The sequence below is a fragment of the Tauraco erythrolophus genome, chromosome 5, assembly GCF_009769465.1.
Source record: "Tauraco erythrolophus isolate bTauEry1 chromosome 5, bTauEry1.pri, whole genome shotgun sequence".
In the NCBI taxonomy this organism is placed as follows: Eukaryota; Metazoa; Chordata; class Aves; order Musophagiformes; family Musophagidae; genus Tauraco; species Tauraco erythrolophus.
Window position 1 is genome coordinate 17,603,799 of NC_141469.1, and position 23,593 is coordinate 17,627,391.

The 23,593-nt window shown below is 37.9% G+C and overlaps 1 protein-coding gene across 5 annotated transcripts in view; it reads right to left on the minus strand.

Annotated features, from left to right (window-relative positions):
* The window catches only part of LRBA (LPS responsive beige-like anchor protein), a 422,962-nt gene that overhangs the window by 53,402 nt on the left and 345,967 nt on the right, over positions 1-23,593 (minus strand). For all 5 annotated transcript variants that reach the window (XM_086612273.1, XM_086612271.1, XM_086612272.1 and 2 more), the window contains one exon: positions 3,536-3,703. In XM_086612273.1, coding sequence (XP_086468399.1) covers positions 3,536-3,703 — 168 coding nt within the window. The remainder of the gene's footprint in view (positions 1-3,535; positions 3,704-23,593) is intronic.

Genomic DNA, 23,593 nt, shown 5'->3' on the forward strand with positions numbered 1-23,593 from the left:
TGACAATGCTGCTAAAATGGCTCAAGAAGAAAAGAAGAGCATGAAGGAATGGTCTCTGCAGGGACGAGTAGTGCACAGATATGCCAGCAGATATACTGGATCTCTTGCCTTGCTTCTCCTGGTTGCAGTTCCCTTCCCCCACTGGCTGCGACTCAAACCCTTCTCTTGATCTGCTCCCCTCCCCCTGAGACTTGCCTTTGAATTATGCAAGCTTTGCACTCCCCAGGGTTTATCTGCCAAAAGGTAGCATGTGGCCCATGGTTTGCATTTTAGTTTAAAATTTTCTATTACAGCAGTCAGATCCTTTCAAAATACTTTACTTCCTTTATTCCCATAAGCAGAAAGAATGGCAGGAAAAAATTGTTCACAGCAGTATGAGAGGATGTAAAAGTTCTACATTTTCAGTTTAAAAAAAAAAAAAGAAAAGTGGAATATGGTTTTAATCAAGTAGTTTTCCTTCCTAGACGAGTGCTTCCTTCTTGTAATATATATAACCTGACTGCCTATAAAAATAAAGGTGCCAGTTGGAGCCATTTAGGAGACCTAAGGAAATTCTGCATTAACCTAAACTCCTCCACTCCTCAGTTCCTTCCACTATCATTCTGTGTGTGGCCTCTCCTGATGAGTTAGGTCACCAATATCCATACATATCTACAAAGATACTTCAGAAACACATGCATCATAGGCTTCTCATTACTGATGTGGTCCAGGCTGAGCACAGACCATCTACGTGGAGAAACTGCCATGGTGTACGCGCACACTATTATTTCCATATGATACCTAAAATTGCCTCAGTAACTTGCAACTCTCAGAATATACAGAAGCTTCTCCTTGTTCTAAGTTTGCAAATAAAAATACATTTTCCGCTACAACTGCCAAGATTTAAAGACCCAAACCCTAAACCTTATCAAGAGGAAAAAGCCAAAAGCGTCCGTTTTGAACCCAAGAAATCCGGAGTAAAATTTCCGGTTTAATAGTTGCCTAATAAACAGATACTAAATCTGAGGTGTCGTGCCTGCCTAAAAATACTGTTAATTGCCCACATCAGAAAATCATTTGGCTTCTAACCAGGAATTCGGTGGAGAAAAGAAGAAATATTTTCTGGCAAGCTGACTGAAGGAGAAAAATAAATGCTGATTGAAGCTGCTCTACAGTACAGAACGTTAGCGCAGGTCCTCGGGGAGATGGATTAGTAAGCAGGAAGAAGGTGAGGCTGTCAAAGGTGCATGATAAATTCATTTAGCACATAGATACAGAATGATTATGCACATAGATATACACACAAACAGATTTTTTATTACTTTCAGCTCCACTCATAAGTAAAACCAGAATAACTCACCATTGGCGATGATAGTCATTAAATCTCTGCACTGTCAATATTATATCAAGGCTGATAATACGTACCATTTCAAACTACATATATGCATTTACATAATACCAAAATATGCTTTACAGAATACAAGTAAATACTAACTGAACAGGAATCTTTTTACTGTTTTACCAACCTGCGTAAAAATACTAGATAGAAATATTCCACTGGACCAATCTCCAAGTAACTCAGAATGAAAGTGCTGCACCATTCATTCTGCTGCCTGCGCTCATCAGCATGTATTTCTGACACCATCAGTAGCGCTCAGAAATTCTGCTGCTGGTAAGCTACTCCACTATTATGAACTCAACAACACTGCTATTCTCCCTCTCCTGTTTTCATTTTTATATGCCACTCAGCTCAGGCAGCATGGAACAAATCAAAAATAAGAAACATTGTAGTGAAGCACAATGAAAACATGACAAATTCAAAAGATTTGGTAATAAAATATATTAATATATTTATAGAAGTAGGAAGTGAATGCCTCTCTAACTGAGATGATCCAACATCCAGACAGATTTGTAACTTCACTGGTCTCAAATTACTTCGTTTTAGGCTATGACACAAGTAGAACAGATCACAATTAAACTGGTAATAGAGCTATTCTCGAAAAATCAAAAATGACATAAAAATTGTGTGTGGTAGATCGCTATTTTGATTAGTATTCAGTTATTAGTTTCACAAACGATGACTCAATGATGGTTCATTTAATACCAAAATTAAGAACAAATTACACACAAAGCCCAGTCTATTTTTCAGCTCATGCTTAAACCCAGCACTCCGAGAGTCTAATAAATACTCTCACAAGGTAAGAATATTTCCTTGTCAGCGTACAGGGGACAAACATTATCAATGAAATGAAAACATGACAGGGTGAACATCTAGTACACTTGAGTCAATAACTGTTTCAAACCCAGGTGATGACGTTTTTCGTAAAAGCCAAGTGTTCCAGCATCTCTCTTCTTAGCTCAGTTAAACACATTTATGTGCAACATGTAAATTGTAGCTCAAAGAGGACCAAGATGCAGTCTGCAGACTGACGGCAACCCACATAATGACGACATCCAGCCACCACTTTTGGTACTTAAGCCAGTCCTTGTACATCCCTACATACCCCATGTACCCCCAAAACCTTTCCACTGCACCCACAAGCCAGTCACAACCCACAGTGCTGCTACGATGCGACTTTCTCTACAGTCTGTCAAGGTGCCCCAAATGGTCAGATGGCCAGTGTGTGCAGAGAAAGTAGTATTATTTTAAGTAATAATTGCTTACGTCTCAGAACATCTTTCAATAAGCAACAAATAGCAAAAACTTCAATTAGGATTAGCCTAGAATTCTACAGTAAACGTCAAACCTAATATTTGTAAGCAGAAGTGTCTTAATTCTTGCTTTCATTCAGTTTACATATCTATTCCCTGTTGGTATACATCTAGCCACTCTTTTATAAAACTGTTGATAGCATTCACATTATTTTGTTCTCAGGGACTCAGAATATTTTATAACAAAGTACCAGTTACATTTCTTCTGTAATTAATGTACTTGCAGCTATACTTGCTACCAATGTATTGTCTGAACAGAGGATGTAAAACCAATCAAAAATTTGTTTTAATCACCCACACCATCCTGCTCTTTTTTTTTAAAATTTAAACAGCTGTTTAGATGGAAGAGGGAGGAGTCTTTAAGCCCACAGTATCCTAGGGGATACTTTAGCAAATAGATTTTTCTGAATGGTGCTGAGTCCAAGCGAGACTACAGATCTTTCCAATGTTTAAGTATTTACTTTTGCATATGAAAAATACAGGACAAGTTATTAATTTGATAGCAAGCCAAATAAAAATAATGGAAGCTACAAAACGTTTGATGTGCACTACATATGCAGGATTGCATTAAAAGAGAATTTTTATTTTTATATTGACATCCAGCTTGTCCTAAATCCAGGTGCACAAAGTTTAAGCACAACTTGCACACTTGCTCTCTTAACTTTGCATGCTGTGACAACTGGTTCAGGCACCTTGCATTTGACTGGCCTGTAGCCAAACCACAAGAGAAGGCAAAGATTTGAACATTTGTTGGTAGACTTGAACGACATGGAGTCTTTACGCTTTCAACGCTGCAGCGGTTAACAAAAGATTTTCCTTTGCTGTATTTCAAATACAAACTTACCTCTCTCAATACAGTATCCGTTATTGAGCTTAAATTAACAGCTCCTTCGTACGTCAAATAGTAGAACACATTCAGGGACCTAACAGCCTCTGGCCCTTGCTGCTTGTAGCCAAAAATCAGATCAATCCACTGGTGAAGCTGGCAGGAAACAAACTCACTTTCTAATGCCTGTGAAAAAAACACATACAAAATATATAAATGTAAGTGTGCCAGACAGTCATCATACAGTAGTAGCAGAAGCATTTTTTAATAGCGTACAAAATTATCTTAACAAAACTAAACATAGAATTTGTAACAGTATTTTAGAAAAAGGTGAGCCCTGCGACAGCTGCCAGAGTCTTGTGCCCTACTCTACTTCCCGTTGACCAGAAGACCTTGCCTTTTAAACTATAACGGTGGGAATAAGAAAAAAAAGTAGTAAGTGGAAAGCATTTATGGACAGCCAGGCCACGTTTTTACGAACTCTCGAGATGAAATTGTGCTTTTCTGTGCGATCTGCATGGTGAATAACACCACCATGATAATCCGATTCTGACAGACAGAGAGAAGATTGATAGACTTGGGGAAACTGAACTGAACTAGGGGTGTTGGGGTGCAAATTATTTAACGTGCTGGAATATCAACTTGCTATTACTTTTGTACATTTCTTGTAGATATCTCTTACACAAACCCATACAGAAACAGTCCTATGCTGAATGATTAAGCCACTTTTCTGAAGATGCTACCCAGTTACAACCCAATCCCCAAGACAAAAGCATCCAACAATAACGAATCTCTCCATAATGGTATTAGATACAGCACGAATATATTAGAAGATAAATTAAAAATCATTGTCATCTAAAGAGTTAATTCCTCTAGATTAAATCACTAGCAGGATTTGCTTTCTCTATTTTATACAGAAGATTCAACATAGTTCTTATTTGAATGATCAAATGAAACAATGAAACATAGTCTGATATCCTCTGCAGCTAACGAAACGAATGGCATTTTCCTTGTAAAGGAAATTCCTAATTTTGAGCAGAGGAAGTTAAAATTAATCTGAAAACCAAGGAAATCGCTCTGCAATTTGCACAAAAATGATGGGTTTGTTTCATTAACGGATGCCTGAAAACAACATTTAAATTGACACATAAAAACAGCAATTGTCTTAATTTGTGCGGTGCACTCCACACAAAAGCCCTAAATATGTTCAAATTAGAGCAAGCTGCTTGATTGTCACTGCAGTCTCATGTCATATTAATGCATGACAAACATTAAACCATACACTTAAATGGCAATTTATATCATTTAAATGTTTACTGCCACACCAGATCATCACTCATTTAAATGTGACTTTCTGACAGCTAATTTCAGTTAATTTTCCTCGATTCACTTAATTAGAACTTTCAATCAAGAAAAGACCTGTACATATCTTCAACATCATATCGTTCTTTTTTTTATTATTATTTTTATTAGGATTCCCAGCTATTGAACTGCTGCAAGCATTCTTTAAAATGAATTACTACACAGAATAGTATCTCTGTGGATGATCATATGGAAATACCTTACAACGTATATGCTTAGACTGAATTTTTTCTTGCTTACTTTTTTCTTTTTTTTTTTTTAAACTAAAAAAAACCCCAACATTTAGACACAGACACACAATTAAAACTATAAAAAACCACAAGCGGGCCAATTAAAAATTAATGATTTCAAAATTGTTTAATAAGATAAAACCAGTCAGGAGTCTCATGAGTGTCCATAATACTACAATGTGCAGCCATAAAATTCTACAGGGCTCAGCAAATGACAATGATAGGAATTAATTTTCTTGCTATCCTGCTAAAAAAAAAAATTAACCCTAGAATATACTTACTGTTATAATGATAACTATTTAATGTCAGGAAAAATAGCATTAAGAACATGTGACTTTATACATATATCTATATATTTAGTATGTGCAGAGGTTGTTCAATATTTTCCGTTTCTTCAAAAGCTAGATTTGTAATGGATTAGAAATGGAATGTAATAGATTTGAAATTGGACTGTAATAGATTTGTACTGCCCTCACGAAGCACTTGGACATGAATAACTGAAAGGATATCACTCTGCAACGTCTTCAGATTAACAGATACACAAATCTGACTTTTTCTTAAAAAGGCAAAACTAGAACACGTTCTTTGCCTTCTCATGGAATGGTTGGGAGTCCTCCTGAATTTACTTCTCTTTTTCAAGTTTTGAATTATTTTACACTTGTGATTTATACAGATTCAACAGCAGTTCACTTTCTTTTCTTTTTTTTTCCACATTAGGCCATTTTAAATCTTCATTCTTATTTGCCAAGCCACAAACAAAAGGGCTAACTGAAAAATTACCACCATCATCATCAATACCCAGGACCCTGAAGGCCAGACCAAACATAGCACACAAATTCAAAGGCTAAATAAGTTTGCCTGTCATTGCAGGTTGACAGTTAAGCTCTTGGTTGGAGGGAAGCACTTATGCTATGACACAACCGATGGAGGAACAATAGCTAACTGCCTGTATAATGATTAAAAAATAAAGCAGGCTTTCAAGGAAAACACCACAATGTACCAGTACGTGTGATGCACTTTCCAGCCACTCTGATAGATACTATTTAAGTATAATGGTACAAATTAAAATAAATCTGAGCAGTGAAAAAGTTCCAATTTGCCTAACTCTCCGGTTTTAAAAAGGAGTATTTTTGAAAAAAAGGACGTTACTGTAAGCGTTTACCTCTCACAAAACTAAACCAAGGGTACCGAACCTTAAGCATTTAGGATTTCTAGGACAGCCAGTGCTCATTAAGGGTCTAGTTAAATACAGCATGCAGCGATGGGATGCTAACATCCTTCCCATGCTGCTCTTAAAGCAAACCAATCAATCGTTAGCGCTCCCATAGCAGACCGAGCACATCATTTACGGTGTGCTCTGAGGAAAACGTGCAAACCAAGAAAATCCTCCAAAACGTCCAGCACAATACAGTAGTACCGCATCCTATTGAGTTATTGTAAAATAAATCAGTGAGTAACGCCCAATTGTTAAAGGATCAAACAAGACCATGAAAAGACCGCCACGCGAAGCCACGCACAAATTGTCAATTCTACCCACAGGGACTCATAGCAACTTTGACAAACTGTCTTGGGGCTGATATCTGTTTCTTTAATGAGATCTATTAGGCAGAGACTAAAACACTTGAGATATGCTAAAAAGTACAGCATACAGATGTCAAACACAAACACCTATTAGTAACTTTCATTTCTTCATTCCCAAGGTAGAAACGCTTCAGACACATCAACAAATTGAAGCTTTGATCTTCCAAGGAAATTCTAGTTTATTCATAAATATTTTTCAAACGCACAATCTGATGTCACTAAATACGTGCAATGAAAACTACTTCTTCGTGAGCGACTCTGAAATTAATTATTTTATGTGCATTTTTTTCTGCTCTGTTTTCTGAAAGGAATGAACAGAGAACTAATTTCCTGCAAGCAACTGAAGACTAATACCAGTCTAATACTGATACTAATGATTTGGTAAAACATGGTCGGAATGACAAAAAACATAAAACTAGCAGGTTAGCAAAGATTTTTCCTTTTTCAAGTATAAATACTCTATCCATTTATTATGATGTATTTTTCCCAAACAATATTATACCCTTGGAATCAAGATTTGTATCTTACAAGTGACTACTATTGGCTCTTGCCCTCTGCTTTTCTTTCTGGTTTAGATTACATAATGACATGAAGCACATGAAATGATGCCTATTAAAAATGAATATAAACTGTGCTTGAGATTGGGATGTTCCAATGCTGAAATGAGATGAAAAGATTAACTCTATTTCTTTTCACCAGTAGAGATATTTACTCATAATCAAGCTATTCACAAATAGACCACAGACTTGCTTGCTCTATTCCTATGCTGATTAAAGCGATGTAATCTTGAAGCACAGCATAAATGTAACTTATTTGAAAGACAGAAAGGAAGTCCAACCTATACAAAATGTGTTTTATACAGTTAAAATCAAAGGAGAAATTTTGATGAGAAACCAAAACTGCTTCTCATATATGAATAATCTTTCCTAGTCACTCAATTAAAAAAACCCCAAAACCCCAGGAATATACTACATCAGCAAGTAGGAAATTACAAATCTCAAGTACAAGTAATTGCCTATTACCTGTAACGGGCTAAATATTTTAATTTCTCTTTGAAGTAAGGAATTTCCTTTGAAACACTTAAAATAATTGAGTCTCTTTTTTTTTTTTTTACGTTCCATTTGAAAAATATTTATGTATGAACAGAAAAGCACAAATTAGGATTTCACACATTCTTAGCAAAACCACAATTCTGACGTGAAAAATACTCTTCTTGAACACCACAAAGCACTCGCGTAACTACAGGACCAGGTAACCATTTCGGTTTTTAAATCAAAACAAAAGCAACAAAACCAAACAACTGGAATTATGTTTGCATGTGCAGGCTTTCAGACACAAGTTGGTAATGCTGCCTCAACGTTGATATATGACCTTTGTAAGCTACAATGAAGAAGGCTGGTTTTTCAGCCTAATTAGAACTGTTTCAAATTTTCCTGCTAAATATATGATAGAAAGTCCTTTCAACTTTTTTTTTTATTCTAGAGTTTCTTTCCATGTCAACCTTGTTCCAATCAAAATATGTTTTGAATTAAATTATTTTGATTCAATATGTGGATCACATTTCACTTCTAAGATTTAAAGCCCAAAAAGGAAAAGTTTAGGCTGCTCAAACAAAGCAAAAGCAGCCACTTTGCGGAAAGCTATTCACATTTACCGAGACTGACAAATTGTTTGTGTGCACCATTAGGTCTAGTTTCTGCAATAGTTGCCAGATTTCCTGTCCTCCTAATAACATATTAACTCTTGAACTGCTGGCTTTATCTTTTGAGGTTTCTCAGTAACCACTAGTATTCAAAAGTAAATTACCAAACACACTTTCACCAGCAACATTATTTTACCACATGGGTAGACATCTGAGGGGAAAAAAAAGGAAAAAAGTATAAAAAGCTCTTAGAAAGATACTGAACTCAAGCCTGCCTTGAAGATATCAGGAGGGGGAGGAAGAGGACAGCAGACGTAAAAAGGAGAAATCCAAGTTCTCCATGAGGTAATACAAATTTCAAAAGGATGAAATAGACTCCAAAACTGTTCACATGATTGATGGTTTCTAACTTGCTAAATAACTGTTCAAAGTACATGCATATAGTTTTATTTACTGTATTTTGCCATTCGTTTTAAACATAAAATACTTGGGAGAGTGAGCAATTACTTTACAGCTTACATTATAAGAACTACCTCATTTTTCCTTTTTTTCTGTATGTTCCAGAAGTGCATGGCCACTGTATTCTTCGTTACTGTTACAGTTGAAGTCTGCATTTTACTTTCTTTCTCTACTTGGTTACCAATACCAGGATAAAATAGAAAAAGCACTCTGGAAACTATAATCTTAATAAAAAGATTTAACTCAGATGCTTTACTGAAGACGATTGATCTTACAGAACAAAGGATGTCAACAATCTGAGAAGAAGCTCAGACACTGGAGATGTCTGGAAGATAAACGTCCCTTCTCCTACTTCTCTGTATTTAACAATAAGGTACTAAGTACTGACAAAAGAGAAAATTTGTGTAATACTGTAACTTAATGAAACAGAATTTTGTGGCATGGTATATTCTGCATAAGCAGCACATAAAAAAAGAAAAGTATTTTGCAATCTAATGACTCAAACTCCTACATGAATTTATGTAATTATTACCAAAATAAGGGTGAATTAGTAGCATGCTTTGCTGAAGATCTCGAGCACTTTCGCATCTTTTGGTCATTTCTATATTTACTTTACAACTCTATTTTGTAGTTTAAATGGACAAGTCAGACAGCTGTTACGTATTTTATAACATGAAAACTACATTTCCTTTGAAATTCAGCTTTAATTTCAACTGAAATGTCTATCATTAGGTGCCAGGAATGAAAGATTTAGGTGAACACAAAAACTTGCATTGGAGTATTCTGAGCTACTCTTTCCAAAAAGAGCAGTGATGACTCTTAAAAAAATATTTCTTAGTGTATCGATGATAATCTGCAACTTTGAGAGCAATATTTTAAGGCAAAACTGCTACAATTTACCAAGAACATTCAACATTTAAATGTTGAATTTTTGTTCTTAAGTTCCAAAGTTTAGACATCTACCTTAGATGTCAACAGTGAAAAGATTTACACAGTTTGTCTTTACTCTTGTGAAGAATTCCACAGCCTTCATAGTAGAACAACTTAGGTGAAATAAAGCATCCTGGCTTGCAGGATCTCAAAAGTTACCCATTATGAGAAGACACAAGCATATGGCTGTTAGGACATTTGGAGAGCTAGACTTAAACCCACAAACTTCCAAAGATGACACTATAGCGTAGAGAAACTGAAAACAGGTTAAAGAAAGCCAACACGGGTCCCAAAGCAGTGTAGTTACAACATCAGATGCTGAGCAAGGGCTGATTTTCCCACTGTGCATGTAATTAGTATTTCCGTGTGCACAAACTAAAATTCACGTGTGGGCTTACCTCACTTGTTCACATACTCCACCGCTCATGGTTGTGACAATACTGACTTCCTCAAAGAAAGAAAAAGGGGGGGCAAAACATGTCTCAGCCAAGTGGCTCCATAAACCAACAGATGCTTTTCAAAAGGCGCACCAAGAATGGCCCCTTCCTAATTGTGTGAGTTCTTCTCAGCCAGATGTAGAAAAGACACAGAGAATTGTGATAGGGACAAAAAATGATCAAGAGGTCTTTACTAAATTCCCCTGCATGAAAAATAATATATAAAACACACAGCACCAAAAGGAGGCAGGAAGCTCCCTCCTCCCTGAAATTCAGCAATTCTGCTCCCAGTTCCTCCAGCACTTGTTTGCAGGAAGACTGACAGCCTGGATCTGGAACCTATTACGCTTGGAAGCACAGGCTGTTAACCACACAGCTGACAGTTGACTCAGCCAAATTAGTTTAAATGAAGTTTTCTGTTAAAAAGAAACCACCAAACACCAAAATCCCACAAGATATGGTTGTATTTCACAATGCAGTGTTGTGTACTGACTGAGCTGTGCATCCTGTCCTGCCGAGCTAACGTACCTTTCCTCTCAAAAGGTTAATGCAGGTATACTGCATCTAACACTTCAGCTAACTTGCAGACTTCTAGCTGAGGGACTTTCGGCATGGCATCTCCTTGAGCCTTGTCAACATGACCACAGTTGTTTCCCAATGTCAAGTCTTAGCCAAAGACAAACGGAAAGGTCAGAGTACTACACACTTCCCAAAGGGTATTTGTCATGGTCAACAGCGATTCACCTTTTAATGTCACAGATTCCTTCTCGTTCAGAGAGAGGTGCGAAACACACACTAGAAAAATTTAACCCATGCAGAATTTGCATGCCTTTCAGGTTCAACAAGCTTCTCACTGAAGCTAGAAACAGGTCAAACTCTGAAATTCAGAAAAGTGTTAGGATTAGAGCACGCTTACCCAGAGGTGGGGTTTTAGTTTACTTACTACTGAATGAATATATAGCTAGCATAATTGTAAGAAACTTGGTGGATGCAGAGAAAGTCATGAACTTCTAGAACACATCTGAAGCATCATCCGAACTTGCATGATCAAAATGCAAAAAAGGTTTATGTGAGCACAGACAAAACTACACTTGAAACAGCTTTCATGTTAAGTATTAGGCTGGGTACTACCCTCCCATTTAATTCTCAAACAAAAATATAAGCCTATGCATACTGCCTGGTTAATGACAGCACAATACATTTCAAACTGGCAGAAAATAGTGATTTTTTTTAACATATTTTTCATCTAAACTGCTCGTACATTTCTTCCTTCTGATTTACTCTGTAAGCCCTAAAAGTCAACTGTTGCTTTATTTTTGCACTCTGTTTCAACAGCTTGCAGCATTTATACTGTGCTTTGATGTGTCAGTTGTAGACCCAATTCACAGGAACTGTGATGATCAACAAGTATTAGTATGCATGTAAGAGGAGATAGAAATGGTTGCAAACACATGGTCTTCAAACCGCTGCAAACAGCACAAGCAAACATCTTAGAGGAGTTGTAGAGACTAATCTAGTTTGTCTCTGAAGCCAGTTCTGGGGAAAAAAAAAAATGTTCTAGAAAAATTTGTTTAAGATTAGGAAATGGTATGACAAAAGGTCAAGGAATTTAAAACTTAAAGCACAGTTTAGATGCAAGTCAGGCAGACAAGTCATTTCAATCTTGTCATTTGACTTGTCTGCTAATTCGCAGAATAGGGAGCATTCAAGAGCTTTTGGAGAATGGAACACAAGATTTACAAAGGCAATTAGGGTACCACATCTGAATAAATCAAACAGTTACAAAAAATAGGAAACAGCACTATATCATCACATGGCACAAATGTGTAACCCAGCCTGGGGCTAACACACACAGCTAAGCATGGGACTTGCTTCCTTGCGATGATTATCAACGGTGAAGCCCTGATCTTTTATTCTGAGTGGTTGCTCAGGATGACAATGCAAGGTATGTTTGGCAAGGACACCACACTCCTTAAAGCTGGCAAGACACAGGAGAATCATTCTTTAACAATGACAGAGAAAGGCAGGATTTGTGCATCTCAGCTTCTACATTCAGCATTTAAGAAAAAAAAAAAAAATCAGAGTTGTGGAAGATACTATTTGGAAAATGAAACGCTCTTTACAAACTTGCCCGAACACAGCAGGTTCTCATTTAACATCTTGTTCTGGCATATTTGCTAAGCAAGCTACCAGGCAGTCTAGATCCAGAGGAACTGGTGCTCAGGGTGGCTCACATTCTATCAAATACCCTAAGACAAGCACTTCCACGGGCTCCCGGTTAAGGAGGGCACTGCCCCAATCTTGACTGTATGTCATGCCCTGTCCCAGTCGATCTCCTGGGCTGTCTCTAGCTCCCTGGGAGTAGTTTGGCTAGTGCTGGAATTTGTAACAGAACTCCAAGAGCTCTGAAGCTCAATGCTTGAAAGAAATCAAACTGAAAACAGACAATATTTGTAAGTTACTTCTTAAAACATCCATCCTTAGAAAACGTGAAATCTCTTTTTTTTTATTCTCATTTCATCGTGCATTGCATAAGTTTTGCTTATCATGCTTTCTTGTAGATAGTTTGTTTCACATTTTATTCCCTTCTTTCACCTAAACCACTTCAAATTTCCACTATGACAGCTGTACACAGAAAGACAAGTGATATACTGAGTATATTGAGCATGCTCAGGAAATCAAGGCATAAACACCTCCAAGCGCAACAGACATTCTGTAGTCAGTGGAAAGCAAACTTTTCATAACCTTTATACTACTCTGCCATGAACTGTGTTAGAGGGAAGGGCTTAGGAGATGAATACTAATAACATTTAGAGGATGTATGCTGAAAAAGCATGTGGTCAGCTAGTAACATTTTAATGAACTAAATTTTTCCAGTTATAAGCTAAATAAGATGTGAGAAAACTCTAGAATTTTCCCTTGTATCAACAATAGATTTTTTTTTCTTCACAGAAGATGGCCTAAAAATCACTAACATTTAGAAATAAAATCAAACTATACTGCAATAAAACAGTATTTAACTCCCATCTTCCAAAAAATCATTTAATTCAGAGGCTGGATGAATTCAGCTCTTGCTCTTTACAGGGTAAACAAGCAAGCAACTATCTATGACATTACTTCCCAGCATGGCAAAAGAACAAGTTTGGGTTTTTTTTAAATACAAAAATAAAAAGCAATACATTGTTTTTAAGCAGCAACAACCAATGACCAGGTTTTAACCGACTAACAGTTTAATCAAACTACCTAATCTGACCGAGGGTAACACTAATACATGAATTTTATTTAAGTAAAGTCCCATACCTGTGGCATGCAAGCTTTATAATCCAGAGTAAGATAAGCACAAGGATACTGCCAAGTCCTCGCCTCAAAGTCAAGGTTTTTCAGAGCCATAAGGCACTGATCTCACCCAGGAAAGCTGGAGGTCCCCACAGTTCCTCACCATCACCACCACACCACCGAGCAGCTACTGCAAGTGGGTTAGACACCGGGTCCAACCCCTGGAACCTAAGGCTGGAGTTCACCTATCGGCAGAGCAGAAGGGAATTAACACTGGTTTTAAACGGCCTGAGAAGTCTGTGGTTTTAATTCTACTCTTCAGTTTGGAGAACAAGCTGCTTTTTTATTATTATTATTCCAGGTGTATAGCAAAGAGCAAAGAAATCTCTTTGTAGTATTTAGAAATCGGGAAAAAAAAGGCACATCAGGCCTGCGGTCGGCCTCACCCTGAGGTACTGGCCTCCGCCTCCTCTCAGCTGGGAGCCCCGGGGAACTGGGCCCTGTCCTGGGGAGCCGGGCCCTGCCTCGGGCGCTCCCGGGGGAAACTGGGCCCTGTCCTGGGGAGCCGGGCCCTGCCCCGGGCACTACCGCGGGGAACTGGGTCCTGTCCTGGGCCGCTGCCGCAGCCGCCCGCTCCTCGCAGGAAAAAGGCGCCGTTGCTGCCCGGCGGGAAGCCGCTGGCGCCTGAGGAGAAGGCGGCGGCTGGTGCGGGTCCGCCCGCGGGCGCTCGCCCCGTTTCCCGGCCAGGCAGGCGGCCGCGTGTCTCCGCGCCCCAGCGAAAGGCGAGCAGGCAGGCAGGAGTTAATTGGCGCCGGAGGAGGGGAGCGGGCGGCGCTGGGCGCGGGCAGTTAATGAGGGAGCACGTCCCGAGCCGCTAATGAGCCTCGAGCAGCCCGCAGCGGCTTCCAAACCCCGCCGCCTTCCAGCGGTGCCACCGAGCACCGCCGCCCGCGCGGAGAGGGTGATCCGAATAAATTACTGCGGTGATTAGCTCTGAGGGGGAATGCCGGGCTGCAGAGAGACGCTAGGAGCCGCTTAGCCCACGGTCTCCCGGTAGGAAAAGGAAGCGTTCCTTTACTCCAGCGTCTGCCGGCGCTGGAAGAGCTCTTCCTTTCCAATAGGTACGCGGTGGCGCTAATGAAAAGCAGCTTTATCCGAGGGCCTCCCCATTCATCCTGAAGGGGCAGAGAAGAAAAGCTTCAAAGGAGAACTCATTTACTTCATCCAGACCCCGCCCTGGGGAGCCTGCAGTTCGTGTTAACACCAGAACAAAATATTGGGCAAAAAAACACGCCTCGGAAGACTTTTCTCTTTTCGTACGAAGCTCGAACGTTTTAAAGACACTTGCGAGTTGTTGGTTTGGTTTCTTAAAATACAAATATTAAGGCCTTCCTAAAGGAATCCAGGCTTTTTTTGTTTTTCATGCCCGCCTTGCCAAATTTTTCGAAGCGTGAACGCGGTTCGTTCCCTCCAGCAGTGGGTCCTTCGGGCTTTTTTTGCGCTATGGAAAATAGCAACAATTGTTATTACGGATTTTTTTTTTTTTTTTTTTGAAATAGGCTTGGCAATCTCCAGCAGCCCTTAGGCAGGAAACATTGGCTGCACGTTGGCTTTCTCTGCCACGCTATCTTGCCACTTTATTTTACAAAGCAGAATTACAAAGAGCGAGGGCATTACTACCTGCTGTTTTACAAGCAATCAGCAATTCATTGTACCAGTGCTGTCCTGTACCTGCTGAGTAAATGCTTGGAAAAAGTTCCACTAACTGCCCAGTAACTACTACAGTATGGTAGCAAAAGCAATTCACCAAATGTTTATACTGAGCCTCTGATTTATTTGACAGCTTTACACCTTCAAGACATGATATAATTAAATGTTTTGACAGTGAAACAAAAATTGTATAAATTAGAAAGTCGTTAAAGAAGTACAGTATCTAAAATTAAAATGCAGTAGGGCTATGAAATACGATTTCTGAAATGCTCCTGTAAAATAGATAAAATGTATTTAACTTTTAAAGAGTGATTTTTTTTTTAATCCTTAGACTTTCTGCTACTGTATTAAACTGCCATACATCTAAAATATTCCTAATTTAATCACTGTATGAATGCAGTTCAAGAAGATTAAACATGCAATTCTAGGTTACTTTAAAAGGGCAATCAAACCATGACTTCAGCAAAAATAGCGGACCTAAAATACTAGGAGACTTTTTAAAAAAGGTAAAACGCTAAGCACTATCATAATTTATTGTGTCAATTGTTGATATTTCTATCATTTCAAAATATAAATCAACAGCTGCCACGATGGCTTAGGGGACAACTAACACGCTATGATGTTAATCCTGCCCCTCCAAGCCACTCTAGTTCAAGCCTCATGCAACCCTTTGTGCCTGCGTAGACCGACGAGATGCAAGCTGGCCCTTCCTATGGTAGAACAGAGGGCTCACAATGCACAAGGAACACTGAAAATGGGGTTCAGAAGGAGAAGAACTGGCTGCTGACCATGTCTATGTTCACAGGGTGGGCAAGGAGAACAGCGGGAATCACTGTTCATGTTCCAAATGAAGATGAGTGTGTTAAAAATCCGATTTTAAAATGGAAACAAATGTCTCTAAACTATGGTTGCTCACTCCAAAGGTCAGTTCGTAACTTTAAAACGCAGTTTCATTATCATTTTTGGTAGTGTGTGTACAAAATGTGAGCTTCTTGCTAGACTTAAAAGCTAATAGTTTAAACAATGTATAATTATATAACCATTATTTAAACATTAAAGCCTTTAAGCAACTATGTGAAAACATTTAGAATCAACTCTGTAATGCAGCTGAAGAGCACTGTTGTTCTAAAGGAAACTGTAATCCAGCAAAAGGTAACAATGACCAGTTGTTTATAAAAACCAATGAAATGTTTGGGAACTAGTTCACATTCTCATGCTATGTTTATGTTTCCATTTATCATCCTTCTCCTTGAGAAGATAGCTCAAAAGGAAGAAAGACTAGAGAACAAAATTTTGTTTAAGTTACACATGCAGACGTCAGGTAATTTAACAAATCGAGACAAAAAAGGGATGCCTGTGTATAGCTAAAATCATTATTGCATTAAATCATTTTCTCCTCTCGCTCGCTGAGGGACCCATCCTTGCAATGTGGTTTATATTTATTTTGTATATTCAGCTTTGCCAAAAAGTTCTAGCTCACAAGTGAAGAAAAGGAACCAGAAACACAATCAAAATCTAAGAATATACCATGTGGAAATGTTACTGCAGTCCTGTTAATCAAAGAAGAGACCCAATCTTTGCTTCAAATGTGTATCTTAATGATCGACTCCCACTCTCCTCACACTTCTCTTCCATCGTATCGTAACAAAATACAAGAAAATATAACCTTATGCCCATAGAAAATAAATTGGCAGTGATGGGACCATTTCAGGACTGGTACAGCGCTCAAATGGAAAACAGTTGTTCATCAAACTGTTCATTAGGAGGATTATATGACTTGCTTACTTATGACTGTGGTGGGCTGTATTTCTGAATAGAAATCTCTTTTTTTTTTTTTTCCTTACACTCATAAATTACTGAAGCCACATCCATTTCCATAATGGAAAATTTCTACTCCTTGGAAAGAACTTCACCTTAGTCTTATTCTCTCCTTCATTATTGTTACAAGAAATACCTGGGATGACTGCAAATAAGAGTCACATTTGAAAATTTTTTTTTTTTTTCTGTGACAAGCCGATGAGAATTCTTGCCACATGAGGATTAGATAGGGTATGCTTACTTACTACAAAACAATCCAAACTAAAATGAACTTCCCTCACTGGTCCTATTGAGTTATTGCTGTGTTTAATTCAGGGGGTGGCACAGAGGATGAATAGTGCTGGTTGACTACATCGACCTTAATGCAGAATATTCCGAACGTTTATAAAAGTAATGCTAGCAACCATTTGTTAATCGCTCAGCTTACAGTGCCCTCAATTTTCCAAATACATTTTTTCCCTCCAGAATGTCAGTAAATTCAAGTGAACATACTGAACATCAAAGTAATGGACATTTATGCAGCCACCGTGCAGGTGGATTTTTTAAAATGAAACGTAATAATAGAGTGTGTTCTACTACTTCTCTTAGCATGCATGCATGCACACATACTAAAACCTGTTTGGAAACATTTTCCTATATTAAATTTGGTTTGCATACGTGTACATACGTGGAGGAGTCTTGAAATGCTGCTTAACTGTTCCTGAAAGGGTAATGAAGGAAAACTTTCAGTGACTTTACGTAATGGCCTTGACACTGAGATGACAGAATTTGCTAGGTGTAGAATTTAATGTAATTCATGGCTTAAATTCTTGTAAATCAGTTATGTTAATCCCAATTTTTATTGGAACAACCACTTTCTCCAGTTTCCCCACATGCAGGCAAACGAAAAAATGACCAGCGCCCTTCCACAGGCAAGAAGGGACTTAGAAAAAGGTTCGTCTATTTCTACATTTCATTCTTTTGTAACTAACCTGGTCTTTTTCATCATTTCATTGTGGCAATGTTTATGTTATTTTATTCATGAAATATTTTTGGAAAATTTCAACCTCTAAATGAGAGCAATCATACCAAATGATCCCACACTCTAACTGGAAATACTGAAGTATCATAACCTGCAGTGTTAATGGAAACGACAGGCAGAGATTCCGCTACCTAAAACCTTTCTCAAATTTTAAAGCATTTAAATAAATCCTCTGTTCACCAATTTTAAAAAAAAATCACAACTAAATAGCCACTTTGAAAATTAACAGAATTAATCATAAAAATCTGAGAATCAGTACTATAACAAACAGAATCACAGATGCGTATATTTCAAAAAGTTCTATTGTGTGTTTTTTTGTAAACTCATCTTAGCTTGAGCAAGCTCCCCTCGTTATTTACATACTAAATATATACGTGATATAATGTAAAATCTAAAATGTCAATACCTCCTTTAAAATGTACATTCATAAAATCCCTAGATGTGTAATCACAGGAACTTCTCATACACCATAGTAAACACCATAGAAGTCTTTACATATTTATGTCACTTGTGCACTGTACCTACACTAAACAAGCCATTTAGTTTTCTTTTTTTTTTTTTCAAAAAAACACCAGGCCACATTATAAAGATTTAGCATAGCACTACAGAAAATAAGGGAAACGTGCTATGATTTATTATCCAATTAAATGCATAATTAGTGAGTTATCCTTCAAATTACATATGAAAAGCCCTATTGTTGGAAGCTGAAATGAAATTTTTAGTGTATGATTATTGGCAACACTAAAAGCTTTCAAAGAAAATGTTCAGCTAAGTGTGTACGTACACACACACACATAGAGAGAAAGATAATAAAAACTTTTTACCTGTAAAAATCAAGTTATATATGTGGGAAGAATAATTATTATCAAGATACGATGACAGTTAAAACTGTACAGTTAAATATTTTACATAACTGTATTTGTTTCTGCCCCAAAATTGAAAGTTAAGATGTTGGTAAAATACTTTCCTGAACATTGGAAGACTAAAAATACTAAAATGTAAAAGGTTTTAAAAATCAATTTGTGTGGTTTTTTTTTGTTTTTTTTTTTTTTTAAGTATTGCAATTATCTTATTGGTCCTGAGCAGAGGATATATGTAAGAAGATAAAAAAAAAAAAAAACCAACAGTCTCTGCACAAAAAGAAAAATAAAGGTGCTTATAGAAAAGAGATCCCATAGAAGTTTGTGACTCAGTTACGGACAGAAACTGCATCAGCTGCCTTGTGTTTCACTATTTGTTTTCCAGTCATTTAATTGCCACTAGCTGAAAACATTACATTGTAACGCTTAGTATTTAGTTTTGCACTAAGCTTGCGTGGGCAATATGAAAGCACCCAGCAAAAAGCCTTCAAATAGGGCAAAGAGTAGGAACTTTAATTACTGGGAACAGAAAGCTGTGGTGGCTGCCTAACCATGCAAATCTAGCAGAACATGGTATCCTCTGTGAGGCACAAATCCTGTCTCCCCAGTAACTGCAATCTCAGGAGTGCAGAAGAGGGAGGAAGAGAAGACAGAGACCAACTTTCCTTCAGTAAGTTTGCACAAGGAAACCAGGAGGAGGAAGGAGAGGAGGAAGGAGAATTGTGCCAGCCCCTCAAAGGCACAATTCATTCTTCCCAGTTATGCAAGAGTTAAAGAGTTGAAAATCATTATCAACAACTTTGGACCTCAAAATATGGTGTAATTTTTATTTGCCTAGGAACATTTGAGGCTTCAGAGTTGATATTTTCAAGCTTTTATCCACTGAATTAGAAAATTGCTTTAGAAACTAATAGATGATAAAAGCTTAGACTCCTGCAAACTAACAATTTCAGCAGCAACAGATTAAGGAAAAACACAAACTATGGCAAAATTTAAAGTAAAAAAGCCTGGTTTCTCGGAGATTAAAAATGGAAAAACCTCAAAGAAAAAGTTTACTGGAAACTACAAGTAAAAAGAGATTGGAGACTAACTTCACTATATAACCTAAAGATTCTTCTACATAGAAACGTGGGGGGGGTCACGTTATGTTGAGCAAGACGTACACTAACGGACATTTTCCGTTAGTTAGGGCATTTTCCTTACGGCTGCTGGACCACTCAAGGGAAACAAACTGTTTAATACAGCTAGTAAAAAGCATGTAATTAATAAAAATATGAAAACCAGCAGCTAAGTTTACATTAAGCCTTACGTTAGTCTCGGCACACACGGGGCATTAAATGCAAATCTTACCAATAGTATGAATTCAAAAACTTGTTTCTGTTATAAAGAACTTCATTAATTCCATACGTACAGCAAGTCTCTCCTTTTTTAATACCTAAATCCCAAAGACTTCCCCTTTAGAAAATTCCAAAGTTTGGACTTTGGTAAAACAAAAATCCAAACCATGCCATACAGTCATGTTTCTCCAACTGTGCAAAAGAACTACACCTCACTCTGATTAGACACATCATAATGACTAATACACGTAAGGAGCAAAAGAAGATTCAAGTACTGGTACAAACCCAGTTGTAAAACTCCTGAGAATGATTTGTTGGTTTAAAGCTTGTGTGCTGAGTTCAGCTTATGTAGGAACTATAAAGACTTAAAATACTGAATTCAGATTTGAGTCTTAACTGTGTTCCCTAAGGAAATAAGCCTTAGGTTCCTTGTCAGCTCACCTGTTTGTCCATTCCTCCCTTAGTAACATGGAAGTCTCTGGCTTATTTCAAGCAGATTTCAAAGATAGGTAAATATCTCAAAGATAATTCCATTTGCACAGCTTTTCAGAAAAATCTGTGGTCAGACACAGGCAAGAGAGGTGAACAGATACCCGCACCGAGGGAAAGCCTGGCATGCATATCCTTAATATCCATTTGGTTTTATCTGGTGACCCAGCACACGCATGCAGGACAGTTCATTGGCAGCCACCGAAAGTGGTGGTGCTTCTTCAGTCACAGTGCCATCAGGAATTTCTGGGAGAAGCTGAAGTCACTGATAAAGAACAAAGGGTAAGAAGCAAGGGACACACATACATAGGAAAACAGGTTTCAGCAATCCTGTTGCTCATTGAATAACCTGTTACTTTCTCCAGGTAAGTGCTGTAAGGTGAACTTCCATAGTGAAACAGGTGTTACCTTAAAAAGAAGGAGTTGTAACAATAATTTCCAGTTCTATTTTGAGAAAAGTACGAGATAACGTTGGAGATCTTCAGAACACCTCAGCAGGAGGAGGCCCTTTTAAAGTTACTTATAAAAATATATATATACCTGTTTCTTAGTACTTAAGAACTTAATCATACGAAAAAAAATTTAGCGTCTTTTTAAATGTACTTTATACAGACGTCTATTATTTGGACTTACAAAAAAGAACATAAATTAAGTCCAACCCAACGAATTACATGCAAGTGTTAATACTAGAGTTAGCAAAATACACTGACGTATTTTATAGCTGACTGTGTATTACAGCTCTCACCTCCCTAACTAGCTACATAAACTGAAAACATGCGGTATTTTTAATTAAGTAAAAAGAATATGGCCATAGATGCTAAAATGATAGATTTTTAAAAACCACAATGATTCAAACATTTTGGTAGCTACAGCTAAACTACTGAAAAATCTTTACATGTTCCTTCAAACACTAAGCAGAAATCAGCTTTCTCTCTCCGTATTCTCACAACCCATATCTGTCACTTCAAATTCCAAATCCAGATTTCGGAGACAACGTGCATGTTTCTAAGACGGCTACAGAACACTAGGAAGCTACTGTTCCTATGTATCCTTAATATGAAGCAGTCCCTGAAATACTAACTGAACATAAATTAAAAATTTTGTCATTAGTTTTATTTCACTCTGGAATCTCCATTATTGAGAACAATGGGGTACAAAGCAGAAATCCACTATACATTCTTACAATGCTTTGTGAAATTTGGCATCCGTCAGTGTCATATAAAACACATTAAAAAAGCAGCACTACCAGATTTAGCACAAATATTTAAAGCAGTTCAGTATAAACTTTATGTCCAAATAAAGCCTACTAATATCCAGCAAGCAGTGGTGCAGCTGCATTAGCTCATGTAACGTTTCACACATGGAAACCAAGATGCAAGATTACCTCATTTATGGTAACACTCATAAACTACACAGTACACAGTAAACATGTCTGCCCAGCAAATTAAAATATCACTGCACTATGCAGCAGCTGAAGCTATCCAGAACCTGTTTATAATCCAATAGAAACAGAAATTTGTCTTCAGTTCTAGAAACGGGGGGGAAGGGGGGGAATCAAAGTCTAAGTAAAATAAACCGCGCTGCAAGTGTCACTTGCCCCAAGACTTCCTGCTTCCCACAAAAGACATGCACCCATTCTGGAGATCAAAGGTCAGAGCTTTACAATAGAATACATTGTAAATAGGTTTAAAATAATTGAATACAACTGCAAACCAAGGACTCATTTATAGCTTGCTAGGAAAAAAAAATATAGCTGTTTTCAGTCATTCCAGTATATGAACTGAAACCTGCATTATAAAACTGCATCTGCTTCAAAACTACCAGATCACCACCTGCATACCGGTTGGATTTGGTCATTCCACAGCCATCTAAATAACGAAATGCTTCTGAGTAAATCACATGCCACTGCTGTTTTGGTTATCCTCCGCGATGTCTGGAGGAGCACTAAAAACGGCCGTACCTGCTGCCAAGAGGCTGGGTGCTCAGCAGCTTTCCTAGGACCCGAATCTCCGTCCTGGAGAGGCAACAACCACTTATTCTTTCTGCAACAGCAAGCATCGACACGAGTGCTGTAAATATTCACCTGCGAGATTATTTCTTTCTTGTGCTGTGCTAATCAAACTGAGTTTACTTCTCCCACGGCTGTCCAGTGGCTCAGAGCCTGCAACGGGGACTCCCTAACCAGGGGAGATGGCACAACGCACGCCCGTTCCCACGGCTTGCAACAGCCAGGTTTACGTGCCCTGAACGAATCGGCATTTCACCTGTGCCCAGAGGCGCTGCCAGCATGTCAATACGAAACCTGAAGTTAAGGATGTACTTAATAGTCATTTACATCTACCTGCTCTTCTCCTTTTTTTTTTTTTTTTAATCAATCTCAACATTTGCTAAAGGAGTAAAGCTATCAGATGCAGATGGAACCACATATTCCTGTCCAATCGGAGAAACTCATTTTTATTCAGTAACAGAAAAGGCCTCACTTCTGGGCTGAAACAACTCAAACACTGCTTGGAAAAAGAACACGCACAACACATACCTTACAATTTATTATAGCTATTTTTGCAGACCACGGACTTATTCACAATTTACAATCAGCGCTGGTTTTCAACCAGCCAAAGCAACTATGTCATACAAGTCCACATTCAGTATCAACAAGTAAAATCTTTAGAATTATGACGCTTAATAAAAGCTCCTATAGGTCTTTACATGTCTAAAACACTGCACAAGTTTTAATGGGATAATCCTGTGACAACAAACTATCACCGGAAAGTTATGTTTACTAGGGCTTATCTGGCATGCAGTCTGTCCCATATTAGTAGAGCTCAAATACCCTCCTTCAGGGCATAATAAATTTGGAGGTTTGTTGGGATTTGTTAATACATTTGCTATCTCACCAGGATTAAAGGCAGGAAATAATTCCATGA